The 24,971-nt window shown below is 41.3% G+C and overlaps 1 protein-coding gene across 1 annotated transcript in view; it reads left to right on the forward strand.

Annotated features, from left to right (window-relative positions):
• The window catches only part of tenm1 (teneurin transmembrane protein 1), a 168,769-nt gene that overhangs the window by 38,939 nt on the left and 104,859 nt on the right, over positions 1-24,971 (forward strand). Inside the window, exons 4-5 of the mRNA XM_085788394.1 lie at positions 15,514-15,757; positions 21,812-22,050. Of these exons, the coding sequence (XP_085644520.1) occupies positions 15,514-15,757; positions 21,812-22,050 (483 nt within the window). The remainder of the gene's footprint in view (positions 1-15,513; positions 15,758-21,811; positions 22,051-24,971) is intronic.

Here is a 24,971-nt window from a genome sequence, read left to right on the forward strand (position 1 = left end):
GTAACTGAGCAGCCTGCATCTCCATGTGTTCCATGGCCTTCTCTCGTCTCTGAAAGCAAAATTACCGCTGGCACTACTCTGGGGAGGTGGAGAGAGGCAAGGGAGAGGTAGGCAGATTCAGAAGGGCAGCAGGAGGTGGAGTGGAAGGAGCAGAAGAGGTTGAGAGGGAGGTGAGAGGAATTGAAAGAAGAAAAGGTTGAGAGGGGAGAGGGAGGAAGCATCTGACATTTATGTTCCTGGCCAACAGAAAATGCCACTTCAGGCTGGCATCTCTCTTTCATTCTCTGTTGCTCTCTCCAGCCTCCCTCTGACCCGAGCCTCACCCCCCACACCTCCTTCCATACAACTTGCCAGCGATTCCCGCCGCCTTCCACCGGCCACTCTTCCTCTTCTCATTTCCCTGCGTCAACCTCTTCCCATTTTCATTTGTCTATCATATGACCTCTGGCTTTCATCCAGCTGTTACTTTATCTCCCTCTGGTCATTTCCATATCACAGCCCTCACCTATGCCACATCACGCCCATCTTTCGTCAGCTTTCCTTTTTGATTCTTTGCCTCTGAATCCTCCTTAACCTCCCTCCTCCTCCTCCTCCTCCCTCCCATACAGTGCATGTATTTGCATCTCCTTCTTTCTCTCTTTCTGTCCCCAGCTAATCCCCTCTTCATTCCCTCCCCACACACCTCTGGTGTGCCTAGCCTGGGCCCTGGCCGATGATGGGACTCATAAAGCCTCCCAGATGAGGCGATAGCTAATGGCTGTTGAATAATGCATGGCAGGCAGGATTTAGAGAGCCCAGTCTATTAGCCTGACCAAATACTCTGGGCTTTTATTAAAGACCAACACTTACAATTACAAACTACATTAAGGCTGGGGTCCTGTCTTAGCTCCCCCTTTCTCGCCATTCGTCGCTGTCTCCACGGTCATAGCTAAGGCAGAATATTATCTTTTGCTTTTTAAGATTTTATAGCCTTGGAGCGACTGACCCTTTTAGAGGGGGGTCACTAGCAGTCTTTTCTAGTTGTTGTGGCTTTTCTTTTCATTACTGTGTCAGAGGTTAGTAACCCTTTTAGTCACAGTTGTAGATAGGAAAGGAGATGGGTGAGGCTTAGGGCAGCGGTGTCACATTTTCACCGCTGGTGGTCGGTATGAAAGTGGAGGGTTGATGCATATATCTCGGTTTTCTACACCTATCCCCCGCTGTAGAGGGCGAGTTTTTGCAGATGTTGTGTACCCTAACATTGTTGACAATGTGGGCTTGTGTGTACGCGAGACTGAAATGTGTACGGACACGGCGATGTGTGTGCGTTGTGTATATATGGTATATATTTAGGTGTATGTAGTTATGATATCTGTGTACTTATAAACTGAAGAGTAGTTAAAAAAGTATTGTACTTCTTCCCACTCCTTCCTGAACAGGTGTTTTGTTATGTCTTAGCTCTTTATTTTATTTTATTTCTTTTGTATGTACAATAGTTACATACATTTCTTTTCTTTTTATACATGTTCGAAAATAAAATTAATTAATTCATTCATTCATTCATTCATTCATACACACGATTCTGCAGTGATACAGGTGTGTATCACTGCAGAATCGTATCATCTGCTGGATGGATTTTAATTTTCTCTAAGTTCACTGTTGCTCGCACACCATTCCACATGAATAAACACGAATGTTAATGGCTGCTAATAGCTGTGAGTGTCTGGAAGTATGTGTCCAGTGAGTGGCTTCTGAATAGTCATAAGTGTTGTTGGCTAATGGCTATCTAAACATCCTTCTACCTGGCTATGTTTAAGTGCACACTTAGCTGTCTTAGCTGTAATAGTGTATTGACCTAACTCGTAATATCAAGAATGCAAGGTAAGTTTTTCATTCCGCATTTGCATACCATAATGTGACACGTCTGCATATTCTTGACACGTTTGCAGAGCCAGGTATTTGTGTGCCACACAGTCCACTGAGCTACTTTCACACCGACACCGTAGTCACGGGATCAATGGCCAGTTGTGTATCTCGTCAAGCCGAGGGTTCAGTTTTTATTGTGTTGACGGATCTTTAATCATGTCATTTAAGAAACCAGAGGATACCCAGGCCATGTCAGATAGCGAGGAGACACCAGGAGGGATGACAGATTGATGTCAGTTGGTCCGACACAGAAAGTGTTAACCCTAAACCCTTGATCCGTCCACATATCCTCAGCCTCGGCCCCTCGTCTGCTGTGTGTCTGGAGAGCTGTGATTATGTGTCTGATCCACCAATGATCAAATAAACACCTGCTGCCTTAATTTGTGGCCAAAAACATCAAACTCATGAGCTATCATTTCCTGTCTGTTTGTCTGTCTCTTCGTCTTTCTTTGTGTGTGTATTTCTCTTTGTTTCTTTGTGTGTGTGTGTGTGTGTGTGTGTGTGTGTGTGTGTGTTTGTGTTTGTCTCTTTCTTTTTCACTGATGCTTATTTAGTCTGATCTCTTGGCTGACCCTGCAGCAAGCCAGTGTTCCTCAGCTGACTGCACTCTATATATAGTCTTTCCTAAATGTCACATACTTTTAAACCATGTTTACTTAGTGGTGTATTGAGACACTCACTCATGAAGCTTTATTAAGCAAACAGTTGTGTATCAATAGTCACAGTCTGCTACAGTATGAATTTGTGTGGTTGGATGACGTGGAGAAGCTAAAGCTAATGCATTTTCTTCGTGTCTTGAAAAGGCCTGGGCAATGAGAAGAAGAGCTATACTGTATACAGATGAATGTTGTTAGTAGTCTTAAGTTGTTTATGTATGTGACAACAGGAAGGACTGTCTAGTTTGTTGATGTTCTTAGTAAATGTGTCTTGTAATCCCATATGGGATGGGCCACAGCGGTGGCATGACACCAAAATAAAATATTCATTCATTCATTCATTCATTCATTCATTCATATTCATAAAAACACATGGTTAAAAGAACCAAATAATACACAGACTGTACCAGTCCTGCCCCTATACAGTCGATGCGTAACCAACACCTTTCCTGCCGAGTCACATTCACCGAACATAGATATGTGTTTGGTGAATGCAACTTTCCAGCGATTGTCCTCCTAAATAATAATAAAAAAAATGTCAGACCACTGTGTGTGAAATATTTTTATTGCTTTTGCAGTCTGTAAAATCCTAAAACATGGCAGCACAAACCTCAGTTAAGAGGGCTAAGAGTGCACTGACAGTAAAAACACAGACTAATGCTACACTTTCAAAGCCCTAAACTCTCCACAACTGAAAGCAATAACTGAAGCCATGAGCTGTTACTGAAAATACTAATTTAGACTCATGCAAGTGATGTGGAGACTGTGGTAAACAACACCCTGTTGATAGCATTTTAGTGAAAAAAAATCCATCCTCTTTGGAACTAGCTATGTTCCTGTGTGAGGACATGTTTTTTTAATCCTGTATTTGAAATAAAAATGAAGAAATATTGATCCTTTAGTGACTCAAGATGAACACATTTAATTCCATAGTGAAGTAACAATATCAAATCATGTTGGATCTGAGCCAGATCAGTAATAAATCACAGCTGACTTGCATCATATTGAGTTATGAAGAGTTATCTATCACATCAGTGTTCTGTGTCTGGACCATTTTTTGTGTATATTAAAGGAGAGGTGCACTCTCTTTGAAAATAGCAGCAAGGCTTTTGGGGAGAAAAAAAACCCAGTGCATTGGTGTGACGTCTGAGCACAAGAGGGCCACTAAATGCCTTGTTTTCTCCTTCACCTATCAAAGAAGCTACTTGAGTTCAATAGGTGAATGGAGGGCAATTTCAGCTTGGATGAAGATAATTCATGTCTTCAAAAGAAAAGATGAAAAAGTATCAGCTGGTATGTTGTTTTTTCTGGAGGAGAAAGGTGATGAGAATGAGTGGAGAGCACATACAGAGGCTATCAAGAAGGTCTGGGAGATATTCTGATTGTATTATACTGATATGGACATTAAAAAATGACTCAAATGTGTGTGTTTGTGTGTGTGTGTGTCCAGACAACAGAGGACTGCAGTGTCTTATCTTCGTTAACGGTATTCCTCTGTCTCTCTGGAGGCACGCTGGGAGCAGAGGGCAACTGCAGTCTGATGTGGGGCATCTGTTCCCACATTTGTTAAGCCTCTCCTGGTGCGTGTGTGTATGTGTGTGTGTGTTTGATGTTTTTTTAAAAGAACTGGGAGACAGAGGAACACAGGAGTGCAAAAGCGTACGCGTGTGCGGCTGTGCGCGCGTTGTGATCAGTGTGATAGGTGCGGTCGGTGGAGTGGAACGACAAGGTGTTGTTGCGCTAGAGGGCAAGTGCCGACTTGTCATTGGTCTGTGTTAATGCTGACCCAGGGCGGTGGCTGCACTCACCTCATTGACCGCAAGATGGCCGCCAGTCGAATCTGCAGGTGGTGCCGAAGACACGTCTCTTTCCTCGCGTCTCCCCCCCTCTCTCTCTCTTCCGCGCACCCTTTGTATCTCTATCTTCCTCCTCCATCTATTATATGTTCCAGTCGGAATACCAAGCAGCCCCTCATCCTTTCTGCTATTCCCCCTGTACTCACACAGCCCTGTCCTCCTTGTGCACGTTACACATATATGTACGCCTCTGTGAATGCCTCGTTTTTCTTTACTGTATTCTCAGTGGGGACATTACATGCATAATCTGCTCTATAATAAGACTCTCGTTGGCCCTGGATGTCTGGTTACGATAGGAAAGGAGATGTGTTAATTAGACTCATTTACAGCACTAGCCAGTAAAGAGCAGGACCCCTTCACAGATGACCTGCTTCTCCTTGAGCAGAGCCACAGAGTAACTGATCAAAGTTTCACATGGCAAACCACCAGGGAGCCGGAGGTGAGCTGAGGTAGCACCAGTGGACGTCTTTAAGTCAAGAGCAGCGTTGGTGGATGTAATGGGAATAGGAATTATTGACTGGAGCAGCGTGGTATGGAAATAGTGTCTCTGGTGTGCCATCATCGAGACGGAAAGCTTATAGTGCCCTGATTTATGACTGCTGTGGAGAATTGAGTGCTTCATAAAGATTTGCCGCTGGCTGAGATGGAGTAATCAGCGAAGTGATCTGACTTTGGTGGATTACAATTTCAACGAGTTGTAAAGTCAGTTACAATGCCCCGACTTTGTCTGACGGACAATGCACGTGGAAGGAGTGAGAGTCAGACTCTGGCCCTCTGTCAAGGTCATATGGATTAGAAATGATTGGGTTTCCAATATTCTACTGGGGAGTTCTGCATGATGAATCATCACTCCATTCCAAATCGACACCAATTAAGAAGGGTTTGTTTATTCCGCCGTGGGACATGCCATGAATGTTTGCCTGGAACAAGCATTTTCACCCCCTTTCTCTTTTCACAAGCAACACTGTGTCATTTTCGGGGATTAGTATAATGTGTTTGTGTGTATGCGTCGCGTGTTTGTGTGTTTTTCCACACACGTGCTCGCTTCCTCGTGCGCTGCGGGGTTCATGTTTGCGTCAGGGCTGCATATCACATTTTGTGTTCACACTCACTGCATGTGTGTGTGTGTGTGTGTGTGTGGACATGGTGTGAGAACAGTCATGTCACTCAGGGTTTATTGTGTAGCCCGGCTCTGTTTGTGCCAGTAGCTTCTTGTCTGTAAAGCAAGCTATATGAAAAGTAAGGTTGTGGAGCCCAGTGCCGGAGCCAGTGAATTCATTTGCATTCATTCCACTGCCTGTCTCTCCTCAGAGCCCATTCTAATTACCAGCAGCTCAGGTCTGCTACAACACTGCGCATACTCTCCCTCTCTCTCTGTCTCTCTGTCTCTCTCTCTCACTCTCACAGTGAAAAAATTAGGCTGCTGCTGGTGGTGCATTCCTGTAGCTTTGATACTACTCTCTCTTTAGCCTGCCAGGAATCTCTTCATGTCGGTTTGTTTGCTGTCAAGACCAGGCACTTTCTCCTGTTATAGTGTCGGAGACTGTGGAAATATACTGTATGCATGTGTATGCAAGCGAAAACTCCACCATACTCTGTGTGTACTTGCTGTGATTGTTTTGGGGTTGAGGGACATGCATTGTGTGTTCACATATAAAAGAGAGAGCGAGGGGGGAAGAGGGAAGAGAATCATGAGACTTGTAAAAGATGAATGTGCGCACTAATCACTGTAATGGCCATTGTGGTGTTTCACCTCCCAAGTCTCAAACACCTTGTCACGCCCTCTTCCTAGTGATGTAAACATCTACCGAGGCTAATAACGCACACGACATCACGCCACTACTGTGCATGCTCTTTGCCAGGCACTTATGTGCATACTTATGCATGCATGCATGGGTGCACATAGAAGTATGACATGCACTATACACACACACATACACACACACACAAAAGAATGCACAGCTCCATGGCAGGTGGCAGTGACCGGGTACCCTGCAGTAGCGACAAGGTCAGGAAGGATCAGGACACTGCTGTGTTCTCAGGAGAGATGAGCTGAGCTCAGCTAGCTGCTTCTCCACTATTAGCTCCATCCTGGCAAACGTAGGCTGGCCCAAGCTGCAAAAACAGCCAAAATTCATTAAGATCAAAAAAAAAAGTTTGGTCAGGTAGCTCATGTCTGCAAAACAGCCGCTGATTAATCATAAGTTTTTTAAACACATCATTTAAACGGAGCAGGACAGAAGGCGGGTGCTCTTCTGAAAATGTAATTTGAGCGCGGGCCCCTGCAGTGAAGTGTTTGAGTGATGGTAAGCCTCTTCCTGTAGAGCTGAGGAGCTAGACTCGGGAGGTTTCACGCCCTCTCAAGGGAAATGCTACTTTCAGAATCACCTGCAGCCTAAACATGATTGTGGAGTTGCTCTGCAGTTATTTTTGAAGATGGGGGTACAAACAAGCAATTACACAAACACGCACATAGATAAACACCACCATGTAGACATATGCATGCATGTACACACATAGCTGCATGCACATGGGGCGAGTCCTTGGGTATGAAATAGTCAGATGATGCGTTGCTGCTAATTATCGGCCTCTGTATGAAAATCGACTGGGTTCCATATGAGAGGGAAAAGCTCTTAGAGCACTCTGTTTCTTCATTTGTATTTTCTTGCTTTAATTGGACAACATGATTGTGTCACTTTGTTAAATGGAGATCCCACCGTTTATCCCTGTGTCTGCAGAGATGAATCAATGGCTGTTTTTATTCTAATTGCTGTCTCAGAGCCCACTGTCATCAATGTAATTATCAGTGTTTCTGGTGCCATCACTACTGTTTTCATCATCATTGTTACCGCTGTTATTACCAATGTTATCATCATTATCTTTGTTATTTTCATCACAACCAGCGCCGCTATTATCGCCAACATCATCTTCATCAACGTCATCATTGGCGCCAAGATCATTAGCAATATTTCATCAGCAGCCAACCAATGAAAGGAGTCATATTGGATTTCATAATAAGTGATGAGATAATGTGTTATCTCTGGTCAGAAACTCTGCAAAGACAAAGACAAATTATTACAGAGAGTCAGATGGTCAGATAGGCCAGGATCCCATCTCATTAACGTAAAAAAAAAAGAAGAACAAAAACCAGTGAGTTCTAATTTCACTTGTCTGACCTTTTTATGGGGTTAATTATTTATTTCATCGAAGCACAGCAGTGGAATAAACTTTGTGGCAATTTAATGCAAGTCAATTAAGAAGCGAGATAGATGAAAAGCTATCCTGGGGGAAATTATTAAGCTTTTATTTTTAGAGTGGGGTGGATGATGTGCTCTTCGCTGGGCCTGGTCCAACAATAGTGTTAAATGTTCTCTAAAACAATCACATTCCTCTGTCAGGCAGGCAGGTTAGATATAGTCGAGGTCAGGCACTATAGATTTTATACAGCTTTTCTGTAATAAGTGAAATTAACTCTGCACTCGAGCGCGGGCACTGTAATGAAGAGAAAGAGGAAAAGAAAGCGAAAGGTAGGCGTGAGCAAACACGGCGAGCGGAGAAGTGGCGGAAACCTGGTTAAATATTGGGTTTTGATATTATTGTGGCTTGTGTTTTTATGGCCTGCTACAAGGAAAAAAGTATTGGTTGCTTCTGATTAAAGAATCTCTACACTATTCTGTGTTTCAGGCATCCACACTCTGGATGAAAATTTAAGAGGCTGGACAAAGAAACCTGAAGCTTATTTAATTCAAGAAAAAAAGCAATGGCCTTTACAGTGGTATGAAAAGTTCAATTTCTGTTAAATGTCTACAGTAATATGTTCTAATATAATTGTTCTATTCTAATATCATTTAATAAGATATTCAGGCCAACAATTAATGTATTATCAAAATCACAATCTAGCCAAATGCAACATAGAAGGAGCTGCTGTTTTTTTTTTTTGAGAAAGGTATGAAATGTAGTACATATGAAGCATTGTTGTGCTAATACCTTATCTACAGGTAATATTGTCCAGATGAAAAAGAACCAGGAGCAAAAGTCACATCATCAACTTTTTAAATTATTATTTCAGTGAAAGTGAAATGCAAAAATTATCTTCCCCGACTCTTATTTCAATCGCAATATCTGACAAAATAATCACAAAAGCAATTTCCTTTTTGCATGTCGTTCAGCCCTAGAAAACACATGTCAAATTACTGTATATATATGTAATATACATACAAGAAAATGATGAAGAAACAGCCGCTCTCTACTGTCAGGTTATAACAGGCACCAGCAGGAGAAAGGGCTGATTTTGATTAGAATGGAAATAAAACCCAGAGAGAGAAAGTGGACGGCAGCGCAGACAAGAGCTTCTTTTTAATGCAATGCAACTATTCCATTTTTTAATGCACTAAACTTTCACATGACAAAGCTACAATAGAATATGAATAAAACACAGGATAAGAGAAGTCAAAAGACCTTACATTTTCCCATCCTGCAAAAAGACCCTCAGGCCTTCCTGTCCATAATTAGAATTCAAATGTTTTTTTCTTCTCTTTTCTGAACATTTCTCACTGTAATGACTTAAGTTATTCTCTGCCCAATTACAAAAACCACTGTGTGCAGGTAGCGCTGAACATCTGGCAGCGACATCCAGACCGAAGGTAGAACATTTTAATGAGCATGACGAGCATTCATGAATGAGATTATTTAGCACATGTGATTCATTTTTCATTCAAACAGTGTACAGTTCTGCACGCGTGTTAATATACCCTCCAAAGAGAATTACATCATGACAGTTAACTCATCACACACACACCACAATTGCTATGAATGTGTTTAGATATTTTTTCTTTTACTATGGTGTCATCATATTATAATTGGCTTGAAATGCTGAAATTGTGACAAATACTCAAAGTCTGTGCTATTTTCGGTCTATCTCACCAACAGTCAGGCATTTTTAATACCCGAATACCTGTTACCTGTTACATTTCCCACTAAATCCCACCAGATCTCTCTTCGGCTGGCTATAAAACGATTTCCCTCATATCTCACTTATGTAACCAAAAGCTGATGATTCCAGGAAAGTATCTCATAAGCGACTTTCCAAAAAGTGTCTTTTCTGGAGGGTTAAGTCCCAGAGAAACCCCAGGGCAGAGGATGTTCTACACTGTCACGACTGTCATCTAGAGCTGTAATGGCCCCTCCTCTGGCCTCTATCTGCTCCCCACAGAGTTAATTTGATGTTTTTTGAACTCCTGGCTAGCCCGCCAAATATTGCACAGCTTCTGGCCTACATTGCCAGGCCTATTTAGGTTACATCTACTATTTAACACAACATCACAGCGTGTGTGTTTGATATGACTATGTGGGAAAGAGTGAGAGAGAGTGAGTGAGTCAAAAAGAGATATATAGAAAGAGAGACAGAGTGAGAGAGAGGGAGGGGGATAGCAAGTGTTTCTCTACCATTTGTGTTTGTGTGAGAAGAGAGGAATTGAGTCAGTTTGTGGATCTTTGGGAGTGGAGACCCAAAGCTGCCTTAGCTAAGCCTTCTAAAGCACCATCTGGCAGCCTGGGCCCCTGTGTCACCCCACTCACTAAGATTACATTCTCCTCTGGCCCTCTATCCCTGGCCTTTCTCCTGCCTTCCTGTCTGCTTTACACTCTTTCCCCCTTTCCCCTCGCCAGCAAACAGAAACGAAGCAGGTGAAATTGTGGCCACTGTATACTCAGAGCTCCTCTAACATGCTCAGGTTTTCTAAAAAGACTCAATTAATGATGAAGTAGAGGTCATTTGAGATTTACTGTAAGAGGCAGAAATGATTGGACTATATCTGTCGTTTCAATACAGTCATGAGCTGTGTGCAGTGAAACATATTACTTAGCTTCTTACTGTTGCAAGATTACACCTTAAATTAAACCTTAGATTAAACATAGCTGTTACAATAGAAGATTTACTGTACAGGTGAGAAAAAGCCTTTTGACTTAAATTGTTGTTGATTATTGTTTGTTTAGTTTACTTAAAGGTAGGGTTGGAGATCCTGGAAAAACGGTTCGAACAGGCCACATTTTTAAAACGTCAAGTCAAAAGTCCAAGCCCCTTTCCTCAGACTTCTCTCTGAAGCCATGCCTCCAGAGCACAGGAACACGTAATGTTTGTTCAGCACTGGGTTCAAATCAAGGTGAAGCCGTGAAGGTATCGCGCTCAAGGTGCGACAATGAAATCCCAATGTGAGTGACGCGGCTTTATACTATCACGTGTCACTGTGCAGTATCACTAACTTTCCAGCAGTTTTTTCTTGTGGCTCATTCATGTGACAGAAAACTCCTGACATCATAATAAACCATCTAGCATCAAGCTTAGAGCTACATTGCCACCTACAGTACCAGACTTCAGTGTTGAAGACTCTGATCAGAGAGACAGAGACCGTAGCTTGATTGGCAACTCACGATCCAATTGACCTTAACGTCACATTCACGATGATTGGATGCTGTTTTTACAGGACTGTCTGTCCCATAGGTGACTTGTTCATTTTTGTGAAAAAGCATTCAATTAATTTGTTGCAATCGGAGTGTGAAGACAATTTCAAACAATTTAGTAAAAAACAGCAAATTTACCCTTATACAGTACACCAAGCCAAACCTAACACTAAATTAGCATTGACCTTTAGTTTTAACCCATCCCTAACTAATCCTGATTAATGTAGCCTATTGCCGAGTAGAATGGCACCAGCAAGACAGGAAGAGAGATGCAGGAAGGCAGAAAAACGGAGAGCATAGGGATCCTTTAGTTTTAGTGTTATCTCAGTTAAATGTAGCTATTCAGTGAAATATGGGGGGAGAGAAAGGATTGGGAGAGAGGGGTTGTGAGAATGAGGAAGGGCAGCTTTATAATGTATGAATTGCGGATGGATTTTCAAACCTTCAATGATAACGTTTAACAGAAATGAACATGGAATCTTAATTCATAATGATGAATAGCAAAAGGTATGTAATAAGTATGAATACAATTGTGCAATGTATATGCACACTAGCCTAGGCTAAATAAATGATAAGATGTGCTGTCCAAATCACCCAAAGGTCCTGTCCCAATCACACAAATGTTACAAAATAAAAAGGCTTTGGGTCAGATTACACCAAAGGGTATGCCACTCATTTTTGGAATATGATATATCCTTCTTTCCTCCTCAAATGGATAAGTAACATCTTCAGTATTACAGAAATGAATACAGCTAGCAAAATCCAGTCAGTCCATGACACATGAAGGGGTTGGGAGCCACTAATTTAGAGCATACACAATGGTTCTCTGTTGCAAGGTTGATCATTTACATCATTAGCAAAGCCGTTTACCACTGTCCCAATCACTCAAAACCATGTTTTTTTTTACTGTTTTTGTTGCAGTAATACATCATATTCATGTTTCCATCAAAGGTTTGTGCAATATATTAGCTGTGACAATGTTATGACCTTATGATGAAAACTTGCTAAAGTTTATGTCATTTTCTTTAACTCATACATAGCAGGTTCAACCGCCTGTTTGATGATTGTCCCGTCCAAATACGTCCACAAGCGATGTCTCAGATTTTTATTAAGACAGACAACTGTAAGACAATGACAAGAGCATAACCAAGCAAAAAGTGCAAGGTACACACCTATGGAATTCTTTACCATCAGAAACTTTTTTTTACACTGTATTACACCGTATACAGTAGCTTTACAGAAGTAGAGTAGTTCCACAACTACCAGTCAAATCTTTAATATGTTGGTTAAATGTTAAAGCAGAAGTAAGCGATCCGGTCGTTTTGGCTGACTTCTTGTCAGCCGATGGAGTTAGCAGCCCCCGCCCTCGTCATGGATCTATTGGTCCTCGTCCCTACCTCACCACATTCACGCGCATCCCTTGGCTGCACACACACAGAGGACCGCCCCTTTATGCCGTTCTCTCTCCTCATTGGATAAAGGTTGTAGGATACAAGGAAGTATACAAGATGTTTTCTCCTTGAGCTTAGAGCAGAGCAGAGTGACTGACAGACCCGTGTTTCGGACCAAACTCTCTTATGTAAGTGATTGCCGTCGGAAGATATAACTATTTAAGACTTATATTAACACAAATATTCCGCTTACTTCTGCTTTAATCATAATCCAATGTATGCGTAAGGATATAAAAACTCTGGAAAAGGTCATTGTGTATAATGAGAAGTTTAATAGCTAAAGTATATTTATCTGATGATATGACTGCACTTTTTCCTCAGTACCATTGTGAATGCAGGTAATGGAATATTTTCACACCGTGCGATTGCTTCTTTTACTTGTGTGGAGGATCTAAATTCTCCTTACATCACTGCTTGTGACATTTGCAGCAAGCTGTAGCTGAAAAAAAAGTTGGCAGTGTCAGTGTCACACCTTTAGCTGGCAGGTGCGCATTGTGATGTGTAAGAGAATTTGACAGCATTGTAGAAATCACAGCTTTGCTTTGGCAGAAATGTTCACAGCTGCTTTACAGCTTCTCAATGGCTCGTATTGCTCTCAAGTCATTACAGTGTTAACATGGTACGAATCAACAAACTCAGATCTTAAGTTGACTAAATTGAATTCTTTAGTGCCTCAAGAACGACTTAAAAAAAAATTCCTGACTGGAGTGCCCACCTCTTTTTAAGAAAGAAATCTTTTTTTTTTTTAATAAAGGTTTTATTTTTATTTTTTTATGACAAATGCTAAAAACATCAAGTATCTAGAGAAAACCTGTGAAAGCAGTAGGTTTCTGGCTGGACTCAAAGGACTCCCAGTTACTGATGAATCAGATAGAGTGCTAAAAACTGAAGCACCACTTTAAAGCTCCTGGTGCATTACAATGACACACCATGCAGTAGTGCTCTAAAAATGTGCCGTCAGTTTTCCCTAAGCGTGTAATTTTTAATACTCAGAGGTGGTTCCGACAAAAATAACTTCAATTTTCGACATCCATTAGTTTAGACTAAACAGTTCCTCCAGGTGATGACACGAATACATTCCAGTCATTTTCACCAGGATGAAATCTCCTTGTGATTTAGCACGGTGATAACTAGTAGGATGTGCACAGCCCAATGCAACATAAGAGGAAAATCTGTTCTTCAGATTCATGCCGTGCACTGTGTGTTGTAGAGTGTAAAAATATGCCACTTCCACTGGATAAGTATATTCTCCAACTACAGGTTGACACACTCGTTCAGCTGTTGTTGTTCGAGAGAAACATGTTAAGCATGCTAAAAATATCAAGTTTTATGTGTGAGTGTGAAATGTGCATCATCGCAGATGGCCCAGAGCAATAAACAACAATGGAGGGAGGACACTGTTTTAGTTTAGAACCCGCAGCATGTCTCAAGCATGAGTAATGGCGCGTCATGAGTAATGAAGAGATAATTTCATTGTGTCAGAATGCAGGGGATGGAGACAAATATTTCATCACATACTCTGGAAATGTAACAAAGACAGTTCAGCCATTTTTGCGGATCACTCAGCAGCGATGCGATTTGGAAGATGAAATACTTGTCATTTGTTCAAAGTGCATTTTAATGTCACGTGTGAAGATATTTCCACACCTGAGACAACTACAGAAGACAGTGTCATAACTGCTACTGTAGCCATGTTCAAAATGCCATTGCAGGTGGACAGATGGCATCATGGAAGTATTACCGAGGAAATGTTTATAGACCATTTACAAAGCTGCTCTACTGCAGCATTCCTGCAACACTACCACAATATATATCTTGTAAATGTGAAATCCCGGCAACTTAGGAGTCATAAAACCTGATGTGCTTTGCAGTCTGTCAACGAACTTTGTGCTCATTGGAGGATATGGCATAGCATATTGGTTGACATGTTGGTGTGAAAAGGCAACAATGACTTGAAGATGAAGAGATCGAGATCAAACCGGCAATATAATGCGCAGAGATTTACTGTTATGGAAATGTTGATGATAAAATGATCCATAACTGTTTCCTCGCAATATTTGAAAAAGATGTCACCTCAGTTTGCAACATAATGAGGGCTGGAGTGCAGATTCCGGTAACGTAGAGGTTTTTATGCCAGCAATAGAAACTGTAGGAACTACATTATTTAATTCTTTACTTTTCTCAGTTTATGTCTGGCAAGAATCATAAAATCTGTTCGCCCATGTTGTCTGTTTGATACTTAACACTTGAATTGGGAAGCCCATGGTAATCTCCCAGGTGGGCTTCATATCCACATATTAAATTATCGCTGACATTTTGGCAGTAAATATAGTTGAGGCCCAGTAGTGTCCGTCTAACAGATTCTGGCACCCTGAATCCCTTACAACGGGTTCAAGGCTAATGTTACATTCATTGTCGATACAGCTGGACAGAGTTGGTCTTTTGGGATGTGGGATTTGCCGTGCTCATACAACCATGCTGCAGCCATATGGCACAAGCTGTCACCCCTAAACACGGATAACTAATGTCCCGAGATGCTTGACGTACACATGGAAATACATGCAAACCATCTTCTGTGGACACACGCACACGCATTAAACAAACATATGCACACATTTTGCATTTTGCAAAACCGTAATTAATCCATGCTCTGTTTTAGAGGACAGACTGAGAAGTGGGAGAAAGTAGCAGGGGGGTAGAGACGAGGAGCGGCTGAGTTAAAGTGAAAGAGAATGATAAATGATGGATTGAGAGAGCTCCAGCTAGACCCTGAGGTTACCAGTGTGAGGGAGTTACAGCTGGCTAGCTCATTCCGAGGAGCTACAGATCTCATAATAAACATCACATGGGTAGTTTGGGCTGGCGGGTGCAGATTAAGCCAGAGCTGTTAGCTCTTTAAAGACTGCTCAATGTTGCAGGCAGCCAAGAACCTATTTATAGGGCAGCTGGAAGTGTATCAAAGCAGGTAGGAAGGGAAGGCTTTGGACAGGGACAGTTTTCAAGCTGATTTATGCCCCTCAATCAATGTAATAACAATAAACTGTCAACTAACACGCCACTTTTATTTGTAATTTATGGTACTGTGCTCCTAATAAACCTATGTTTATTTCTCTGCTGTCCCCTTCCTCCCCCTCCCTCTCCTCCTCCTCCTCGTCCTCCTCTGTTTTCCTCTGTCTCCCTGCACAGAGCTGCCTAGCAGTCCAGGTGGTCAGTTCACGTTTCGCCCACTGCCCCCGCCGCCCCCACCACCCCATGCCTGCACTTGTGCCCGCCCCGCGCCCTACACTCAAGTCAGCCTGCAGAGGAAGACCATGCCGACGCGTTGCCAGGCCAGCCAGGGCGGCCAGGGGGCAGACACCAGCTCGAGCACAGACCAGGCGCAGCTTCACAACAGCTGGGTGCTCAACAGCAACATTCCCCTAGAGACCAGGTAAGAGAATGCAGCAAATGATAAACTCCCTCTTAAGTGTTATTTTTAGCATGATGTTTTTGTTTCACTTTTCCCCCCTAAATGAGTAAGAAAAAATGGGGTAGGATGATTTAAAGAATTTGGAGCAAACAGATGGCTTCGTTCCAAAATACTTTTAGTCCAGAACGGCGGATATGTCATTTTGCAATGAAACCCTTGAAATGAAAATACCTTCCAGGCAAACTACCCTACTTCAACATAATGTCACTTGATTAAAGACAGTTCCCTAATCCCACAAATGAGGATCATTAGATTAAAGGCGATTCTTTCATCAGGGTTCTGAAGTTGGCAGACTTGAACAATTTCTTAGAGAAATCAGAGCGGAATGATTAAGAATGAATGTCGGACTAAAGAATTCGTTAGGATCGACATGTTTTGCACGTGTAGCGAGCAGGAAGTGGAACACCATACAGGCCTCTGGGGTATTATTACAGGACTCTGCACACCATCAAAGTCGTGAGGAATCTCACAGGTTTTCTTGGGTTCTTTTCTCTCTATCTTTTTTTTTAACCCCCTACTGCAGTGACTTTTACCAGGGGACCTGTATCTGAGTTTATACTACCCAAAAATAAAAGTGAAATTCAGGATCCAGAAGAAATCCTCTTTTTCAGGAACACATTGTGATTCCATTTCCAATTGTGATACCCAAGAAAGCGTTTCCTCCAAATGCCCGGAGATGAACCGCTGGAATTTTGTCCCATCAAACAGAATTAGGCATGTGCTTGCTGCATAAGTAATAATTGATCAGAGAATTATTTAGGAGATCCTCATTTGTGAGGCTGCTTTCGAGAAGGAGCAGCAAGGTGCAAAAGAATATGTTTGCATGTTTAATGAAAGCTCAGTGCCGCAGCTGAATTCTGGTATTATGAGTGTGGATGAGATTGGCAGGCTGCCACACTAGAAGAAGAGGTTTTAATAAGTTATGCATTAGGCCATAATTAGATCTTACCTCATTTAAAGGAAAGGAAGAATAAAATTAGATTCAGTGACAATTTAAATTAATCATTGGCCAGACATGTGTATCAATGTGAAAGACGTGCCCCATAATTACATTACTTATCCATGTGTGTGTGCTTAAAATGAAAATCCATGATAAACAAAAATATGGAGTTTTTTTGTCTTTGAATTGCTCAAACAATATTTGCTGAACATAAAGAACTGTCTCCCAAAGAGAGATGTGATTATAAAACACAATTTCCGCAGTGGTTCAGTATATTGGATGGTAGCTTTTTGTAGTAATACATTTTTGCATTTGGAACTTTATAGTCAAATAAGTTTCATTTGATAGTGCACTATTAGTTCTGAACCATAAAATGTAATCATATTCATAGTCAATAGAATAGTGTCCCTTCATAACATAATTCAGATATTATTGGCTCTTTCCTATCTGGCTTTTGGGGGGGAGACAAAAAAAAGACTTCACTGCTTAACTATTTTCAGTTGGATTTAATATTCAAGCACCCTCCTCTCGCTCTCTTCTTTCATTTTATCAGATATACTAATAATATAATGATTTTATATTTTTTTACTCGTCTTATCCTCACACTGCTATCAGCTCAATCTCAGGCGTGAGATTAAAGATTTATCAAGTATTTACAAACTTGACACGGAGGCTCATGCCAACGGAATTACAAGTGATGCTATGACCTTATTGAAGATGGCAAAAAAAGGATGATATCTCCTGTTGTCAAGTGCACTTCCATTTTCCTTGATGCCTATTTGATGAATCTGTATTGAAATGTATTGACGTTGCGTCAACTGAGATTAAGATTGTTTGAAGTGCGCATAGATTTCCTATTCAACTGCATATCCGTTATGTTTCTGGAGAGGGCAGTTTGTGTAAATGGAAGGATGCAGATATGGATATTCGATATATCTAACTGGATCTCACACTGGGTGTGTTAAGAGGCATAACAAATGTTGGGACTGTAATAAATTGACTGGTGCCCTGCCTTCTCCTCTTCCTCTTATCACTAAGAGATGAGACTACTTGAATCATATACACTGTGTGTATCTGTAGCTACACACTGAAAGCAACTCCTGAACAGACATACCATAATACCGTATGTACTGTACCTGTGCACAACCGTCTCCACCCACACACGCACACAAACACACACACACACAATCATTCGAACATATCCAGGTAGAGACAGCCCTTGGGCCGTAGACTCCGACCTCCTGCGGAGCGGGAACTCTCATTTTCTTCCTGTCTCCGGGGAAATCTGCCCTCTGATATGAATTCAGAGCTTCCTGGGCGTCGCCCCTGGATATTGTCTGGCAAGATCAAAGGCAGAGAGCCAGGAAGAACAGTGAAGAATTTTTAAAAGCGCCACACAAGAAGAACAGAGTTGCACGCGCATTGACAAATGTAATTTCTTCAGCTGGATTCTGATCCCTTTTGCTATAATGCACCTTCAGCAGAGCAATAAAAGCATCACTGTGGACCCGACCTACGTACTGGCCTCAAAAATGTGAAAATGCTCACCTGTATTTGACATCTATTTGTGTATGCTGGTCTTGTGCGAGCATCTCTGAGCGGCGCTATGGTTCTCTATGTGTGTGTGTGCAGTTGTCCTAAGTTTATCTCTGGCCTTTCAGAGTTGAACTACCATTGACCCTTAGGTGTGTGGTTGCTCCATGTGCAGCCTCCTGTGTCCCCCATCTGACTCACAGCCTTCAGCAGACGCTGGATGGGTGGGTGGATAGAGGAGGGGAGAGTGACAGAGAGGGATGGATGTCATCTGTCTCAGCTACGGGACCTCGTTTTAGACACACACGAAAAGAGAGAAACACACAGACAGGCACAGAGTGGAGATGACTGGCAAAATCAAAAGAGAGAATTTAAGTGAGGAAGACTTTTTTTTTTTAAGACATGCGTGTAACAAACATAATCCATCATACTGCAAATTAAGGAAATTCTTGAGCCTGAAAGAAGCAAAAATTATATTTAAAAAATCAATGTCAGATTCACTGAAACTATCCCCCTTGTCCTATATGTGTCTGTTTTCATTTACCGAATAATTTTCATTTTTTCTCTTTTTTTCTGTTCCTCAGTATTGCTCAAATGCAAGTTTTGCCTTTGATTTGCCTCTATGTTTGAAAAGTCCTATGGAAATAAACTAATAGCTAATTTATCCCATCTCTGTCCAAATCATCTTGTTTCACACATTTTCTCGTAATTTGCATGTCACACATGTCATGATCAGCTTCATTCTGTCACATACTGTTATACTCAAAACTAATTTCCACAAATTTTTTTGAAAGTCTCCATTTATGGAATTGTCAGTCCTATTTTTAAGCACAATCTGTCTTCAGAGCTGAACGTGAGATTTCAGAAGATGGATGTGTTGTTGCCGTGCATGAGGGCAAATGGACGAAGTGTAAAGCGGGTGCCGTCTGGTGTCCAGTGACTCCGTCAGGCTGCTGTCTGGCCCCGCTTTAATGGCCTGTCCGCCGAGGGTCCTTCAGAGACCACAATCCTACCAGCAGCCTGTGACCTCACACCTGCCGCTGCACAGACAGAATAGCGCTCCGGCAAGCCGCTCGTCTGCCCCGACATATCACACTCACAGCCGGTATTAACCCCCGGAGAGCACACAGTAACCTAGGGCAATCAGTGCTGTCAGAGAATTCCAGCAGCATTTTTGTTATGGAAAATACACACACACACATACACACTGCAGGAAAAGAAAACAATGAGTCATACCTGTTCTTTGCCTCTGATGTTTTCTCCAGCATGCCTATGCTTTGTTTCCCTACACCAGCAGCCTTTGTTCATTTTTGGATGGAAGTCAGTGTGGCCAGAACGCGCTGGAACTGCTTATAATTGCCTGCCCAGATCCACTTTCCCAAATTGCATAATTTTCCAAGCCCTGATATTTCTGCTTCCTCAAATGACACCCTCCAACCCTTGCCCCCCATTATCCAAACACAATATAGATGAAATGCTACCTAGATTAATTGCCCTTCAGTTTAGTTTCCTATCATCATCTGCCATCTAACGCGCTCTTTTTCATAATGAAAATGAACCTCATCTTCGTTTAACTAATACAGTCGTATAACTTAAGTAGTCGCTTTGATGAGTTAAAAAAGGAATAGGTAAGTCATTGATCCTTGGCTGCCAGGGCTTTTTCATTCTCCTTCATATGAGTGCTGCTCTGCATTACAGTAGCTGCTCATAGTGTTGCACCAGACAGACACTGTGCTTTTTTTCTTTCTTTTTTCCCCCATTTTTTTTTTCTCTTTTTTTGTCAAATTTAGGCTTCCTCTCTGATGAGGGGCTTAGGCTGGATATGAGATTATGGTTTAATATTGTGAGACTTACACTGTATCTGCTGTTGTGTGTTGTGGGTATATTACAATAGGAGTTTGTAGCATTCATTGTGTGGCTGTTGTCCATTGTTTAACTGCATATAATGCTCCAACTGTGAATAGTGTCTTCATATTTGTCACATTTGCTCACCTTTTCTGGATTTATTGTATGGTGAAACAGAATATAAATTATAAGTGGAACCGTAGTGCTTAGGGACTTTCTGAAACTACTTTTTTCCTTGATTAGCTTTCTGGCTTAATCTTTGATGATGCATTACTTGCAAGTTAGAGAGAGCATTTAGATTAAAAGCACACAAATGTGTCCAAACATGATATATTAATGGTTCAAATGAAATACATTCTTCAAGATAGGTGGGCTTCAGTAGGACTTCATGCAGGGACAAGGGGGAACAGTCTGTCCTGGTTGTGATACCTGAATCCTGAGCCAGCCTGTAAGCACCATCTACAAAATAGCAGGAAAAGGGTCTCTCTTCGAAAATCTCCCACCTTGGGGGCCATTTAAATGAGTTTCAGTCAGGCATACTTTAGAGTGAGACTGAATTCCACCGAGTGCAGATTTGCATAAATAGAATCAGAATAAGATACCAGATACCTGAGAAAAAATTATGTCTGTTCTCTGCTAAGCTAATTGCCAAAGCACTGAACCACTATCCCAGATAGGCCTGCACAGTAACTGTGATTGTTTCCATCTTTGCACCATAATCTACTTTAGAGAGACACAAGAAGTGATCCCAGGTGGCAAGTAGTTTTTGGGACACAAAAGACAGCAATTAATTTTCTGTCCTCTATACAACTACCTAGAAAAATGATCGTCCAATCATAGGTTGTCAGCCGTAAACAATCACGGCAGCTGTGATGAGTTTAAGATTTATCAAGTTAAGCAGCAAAGATCAGGGGACTCAAGTATGAGGGATTGATAGGTGGTATTATTTTTTAATTTCCTTTCCACAGCCAAAAACACAGGACAGGACCCGTCCCTAACATACAGTAAACTGCGATTGTTGGCATGTATGGCTAACTATCTTAAAGTAACCATGCATTTCTCCCAAGGCCAAGGAGTATACAGTACACCATTAACTACATTATTGTGAGGTTACAGGTTCACCACAGCTCACTGCTCACTGTGTCAGAGTTTCTGGTAATTAGCAGCTCTGTATCTCTCTGCATTTGATTTAGGGAAGTTTACACTCCAGCAACCTCTGTCAGTGTTAGCCTGTTTGAGATAGAGAGCTTTTCCTTTTTTTTAAGTCAAAATTTTAGGAAGGAAAACAAGAATTAAACTATATCATGTGCAATCTGCTGCCATAAAATACCACAGATTTTTTTTAAATTCTCCTTTTGAACCAAATCAACTGTAAACATTGAAATTTCAGCCAGAGACGGTGTTTTCAGCTAACTCCTGAAGCTAACTTTGGCTTAATTAGCAGCTAGTTAGAGGTGATCATCTCTGCAAGTCAACAAAATTGGCGGTTGCTGGTTCGAAATCAGAGGGCTGCTTTTTCTCCCTGTCTCAAATCAAGAGCCCTTTGTTTCAGATGTTACAAACAATTTCCAGCATTATCACTGTAATCTGCATTTACTGTATGTCTTGCAGGGGCTGACTGGTATAGCATGGGGCTTAACGAACTGTTCAGGTTTAAATGATGTTTTTTTTTTCCTGTGTGTGTGTCTGTCCCACAGACACTTCCTGTTCAAGCAAGGCTCTGGTTCTTCGGCCCTACTGTCAGGAGCAGGGCAGGGTTACCCCCTGACCTCTGGGACAGTATACTCGCCTCCACCGCGGCCCCTCCCTCGCAGCAGCGTGACCAGACCACTGTTTACCTTCAACAAGCCTCACCGCTGCTGCAACTGGAAGTGTACAGCCCTGTCCGCATCCCTCCTCACCCTCACCCTCGCCCTGCTGCTCACATACGTCATCGGTGAGTTACAGAGCTCATCAGCCAGCAGCGCAGGCTGGTCATGTGTGGCAGCTCGAGAAGTGTTTGCTTTGTTTGTTCAGATTTTATTTAAGGAATGAACATTTTCAAAACAGATTGCTAGAGGAGCAAGGAAATTGGGAGGCTTGTCAAGAGACTGCCTAATTAATTCAAAACTGAATCAATAAAAAATACACAAACAAAGTCTAACAGCAATTTTCGTACCATACAGAACGTTGCAGGCATCAAAGGGTGAAAAAAAAAATAAACGAATGGAAAAAAGAAAAGAAAAAGAAAAACAGAGAAGGAAATCAATAGGGATAAAATCAGGACGGCTGAAAATTTCACACCCTTACTTTGACGGAGTGGGCTTTAAAAGCAGCAGGTAATGTTTTCCAAATGTGACCCTCTGTGGGGTATTTGAAAATTTAAATTAGTTGTTCTAGACCAAAGCGCACCAACTAGTAATTATTCTGTGATGAACACACACATCTAAAAACAAAAAAAAGATGTACAGACTCATCCACTGTTTTCTCTTTCTCTTTTTCTCTCTCTCACACACACACATACACACAATTTTTTTTATATTAATCCATGTTTCTTACTTGTAGCTTATTACTTCATCGTGCTTTTCTTATATATTTGTATATTTTAGTTGTTAATTTTATGTTTTTATATAATTTATTGAATTTTTCATTTGTTTAAGGATTAGGTCTTAATACATAACTCCCTCTTCTTTTTTTTAACAACACCTCGGCAAATCTCATTACGTTCATCAGTTCATTGTGATTATTTATAAGTTGGTTTGGTTTTCATTTCTGATTTAAAAGAAAAACACAAGATAGACTACACATTAGCTGATAAACATTTACACCATGAGGTCAGATTCAATCAAATATTGTACTTCATTTGCCAGGATTTTATATATAGAATATGTTCTATTCTATGTTTTTATTTTATTTTATTTTTTTTAACAGTGCGCACTGCGCTGTTACAGATAAGAACTGCCTTTCTGTACATGAAGAAGTTCATAGCACAGACATGTTTTTTTTCAATATAAATTCTTTTACTTTTCACACTTTAAATCTGTCTGGCTGATACTTACATACTTTTACTTAAGTGACATTTTCACCGCAGGATTTGACTTGTAATGGAGTATTTTATATTGCTGCATTGCTTGAGTAATCACCACTTCTGAGCCACTCGTGAATGCAGATGAACTCCAGCTTTTATGACTGATACTAACTTAGAAATAATTTGGATCTTTAAAACCGAGAAAGTTTTGGGAGTTGTTCTGCAGTATGGAAGATCATCAGCGCAGTTTGTCAAAGTCAAATACTAAATTTATTCATCGATCCCCTCCGATCCCACCAATTCCCTGTTCATCCTCAACCTTGGCCCGGCCCTCCACCCTAGCGCATCGTCTCCCCTCCACCGCCCCTTGTGCAGATAACCCAACCCTCCACCCAGCCAGTTCATTTCCCTCCTGTGGTGGTGCTCAAGGTCACGCCGGAGCAGGCGGGGGTTTGCATTAATCACACACACACATACAGGCACGCACGCACACACACACACACACACACACACAAACACACTCGCACACACATGTCATAGACAGACATCTCACACACACACATGCACGCGCACTTGCGAATCCATGCAGATTAATCCCCAGGCTGAACCATGCTATTCCATTAATGTCCCGGCCCCGGTAATTAGTGCATTAGTGAGGAGTGTGAGTGATGACTTGGAGACGACATCACCTTTTAATTGGTGTCATGCTCCACTCCTGCTTGTTAATGATTGATCTTCATGTTGACATTACCATGGCAACTGCACCAAGATGTATGGGATGTAAGCACAGATGATATGTCCGCCTGTAAATCAAAGATATTCAAATAGCAAGATTAAAGTGGTCATGGACTTAATGTCTTTGTCTGGGGGGAGAGGTTGAGACACAGGCCACCAGATGATTAGGTTCTCTCATTACATAATGATTCAGTAATTTTAATGAATTAATTAAAAGCCACTGACAGGAGAAGGGGGAAAAAAAAACCTCCCTCGCCCTTTCATCTTCATCAAATAAAAGGCGTGCTGATTTTTTCTGTACGTATTGATTTTTAGTCTGCCTCTCATTAAATCTGGCTCTTATTGAAAAGTCGTTCTTATTATCATAAATAATGTGATACAAAACAAAATTAATTTATTCCATTTTCAAAATATGATAATGAAATTTACTATTCCAGATATAATCAGCTCCTAGTTATTATTCTATTGTTCTCTGGTAGGCAGTTGTTATATTGCACATATTTTTATTTTTGTACATGTGGAAAATATTTCTCAGTAAGAAAGTTTTTTATTCATGTGTAAAACCTACCACATGCTGACTTAAAACACTGTTTTGACAGTTTACTAATCATTTAAGTGAGTTTTTAATTTTTAAACATTCTTTAATACCAGTGTCTGCGATGATTTTTTTTGATTTCCTTTGTTATTATATCTTTATCTTCTTGAGTTCTGGTTAGACAAAAAATATATTTGATTTTGATTTTATGTAAGGGAAATTAGCTCAATTTGAGGATGCTATTAATCTGTATTATCATGAAAAACCTTTTTTTTATTCAACTAGAGCTATAATTCCAGCGTCAGCACAGTAAAACTAATAACTGTTTCCCTTGGTGATCAGTTAAAGCAGATATCATCGGCACGGCCGTTTCGGCTAATGCTGTGTTCAAGGCAGGCTTTTGAAACCGTAAGTTACAGCTTCAAGTCACAACTACGACTTGGTAGCGTTCCAGGTAACCCGTAGCTTGTGTTTTTACCGTCCTGTTGTCTGTGAAAGTTCCCTATAACGGCCACTCGTAACTTCCGACCCGTGAACTCGTACCAGATCGAACTGGTATGACTTCACAGGAAGGAAAAAC

This window comes from Trachurus japonicus, chromosome 10, assembly GCF_045865225.1.
Source record: "Trachurus japonicus isolate A0001 chromosome 10, Traja_1.0".
NCBI classification, from domain to species: domain Eukaryota; kingdom Metazoa; phylum Chordata; class Actinopteri; order Carangiformes; family Carangidae; genus Trachurus; species Trachurus japonicus.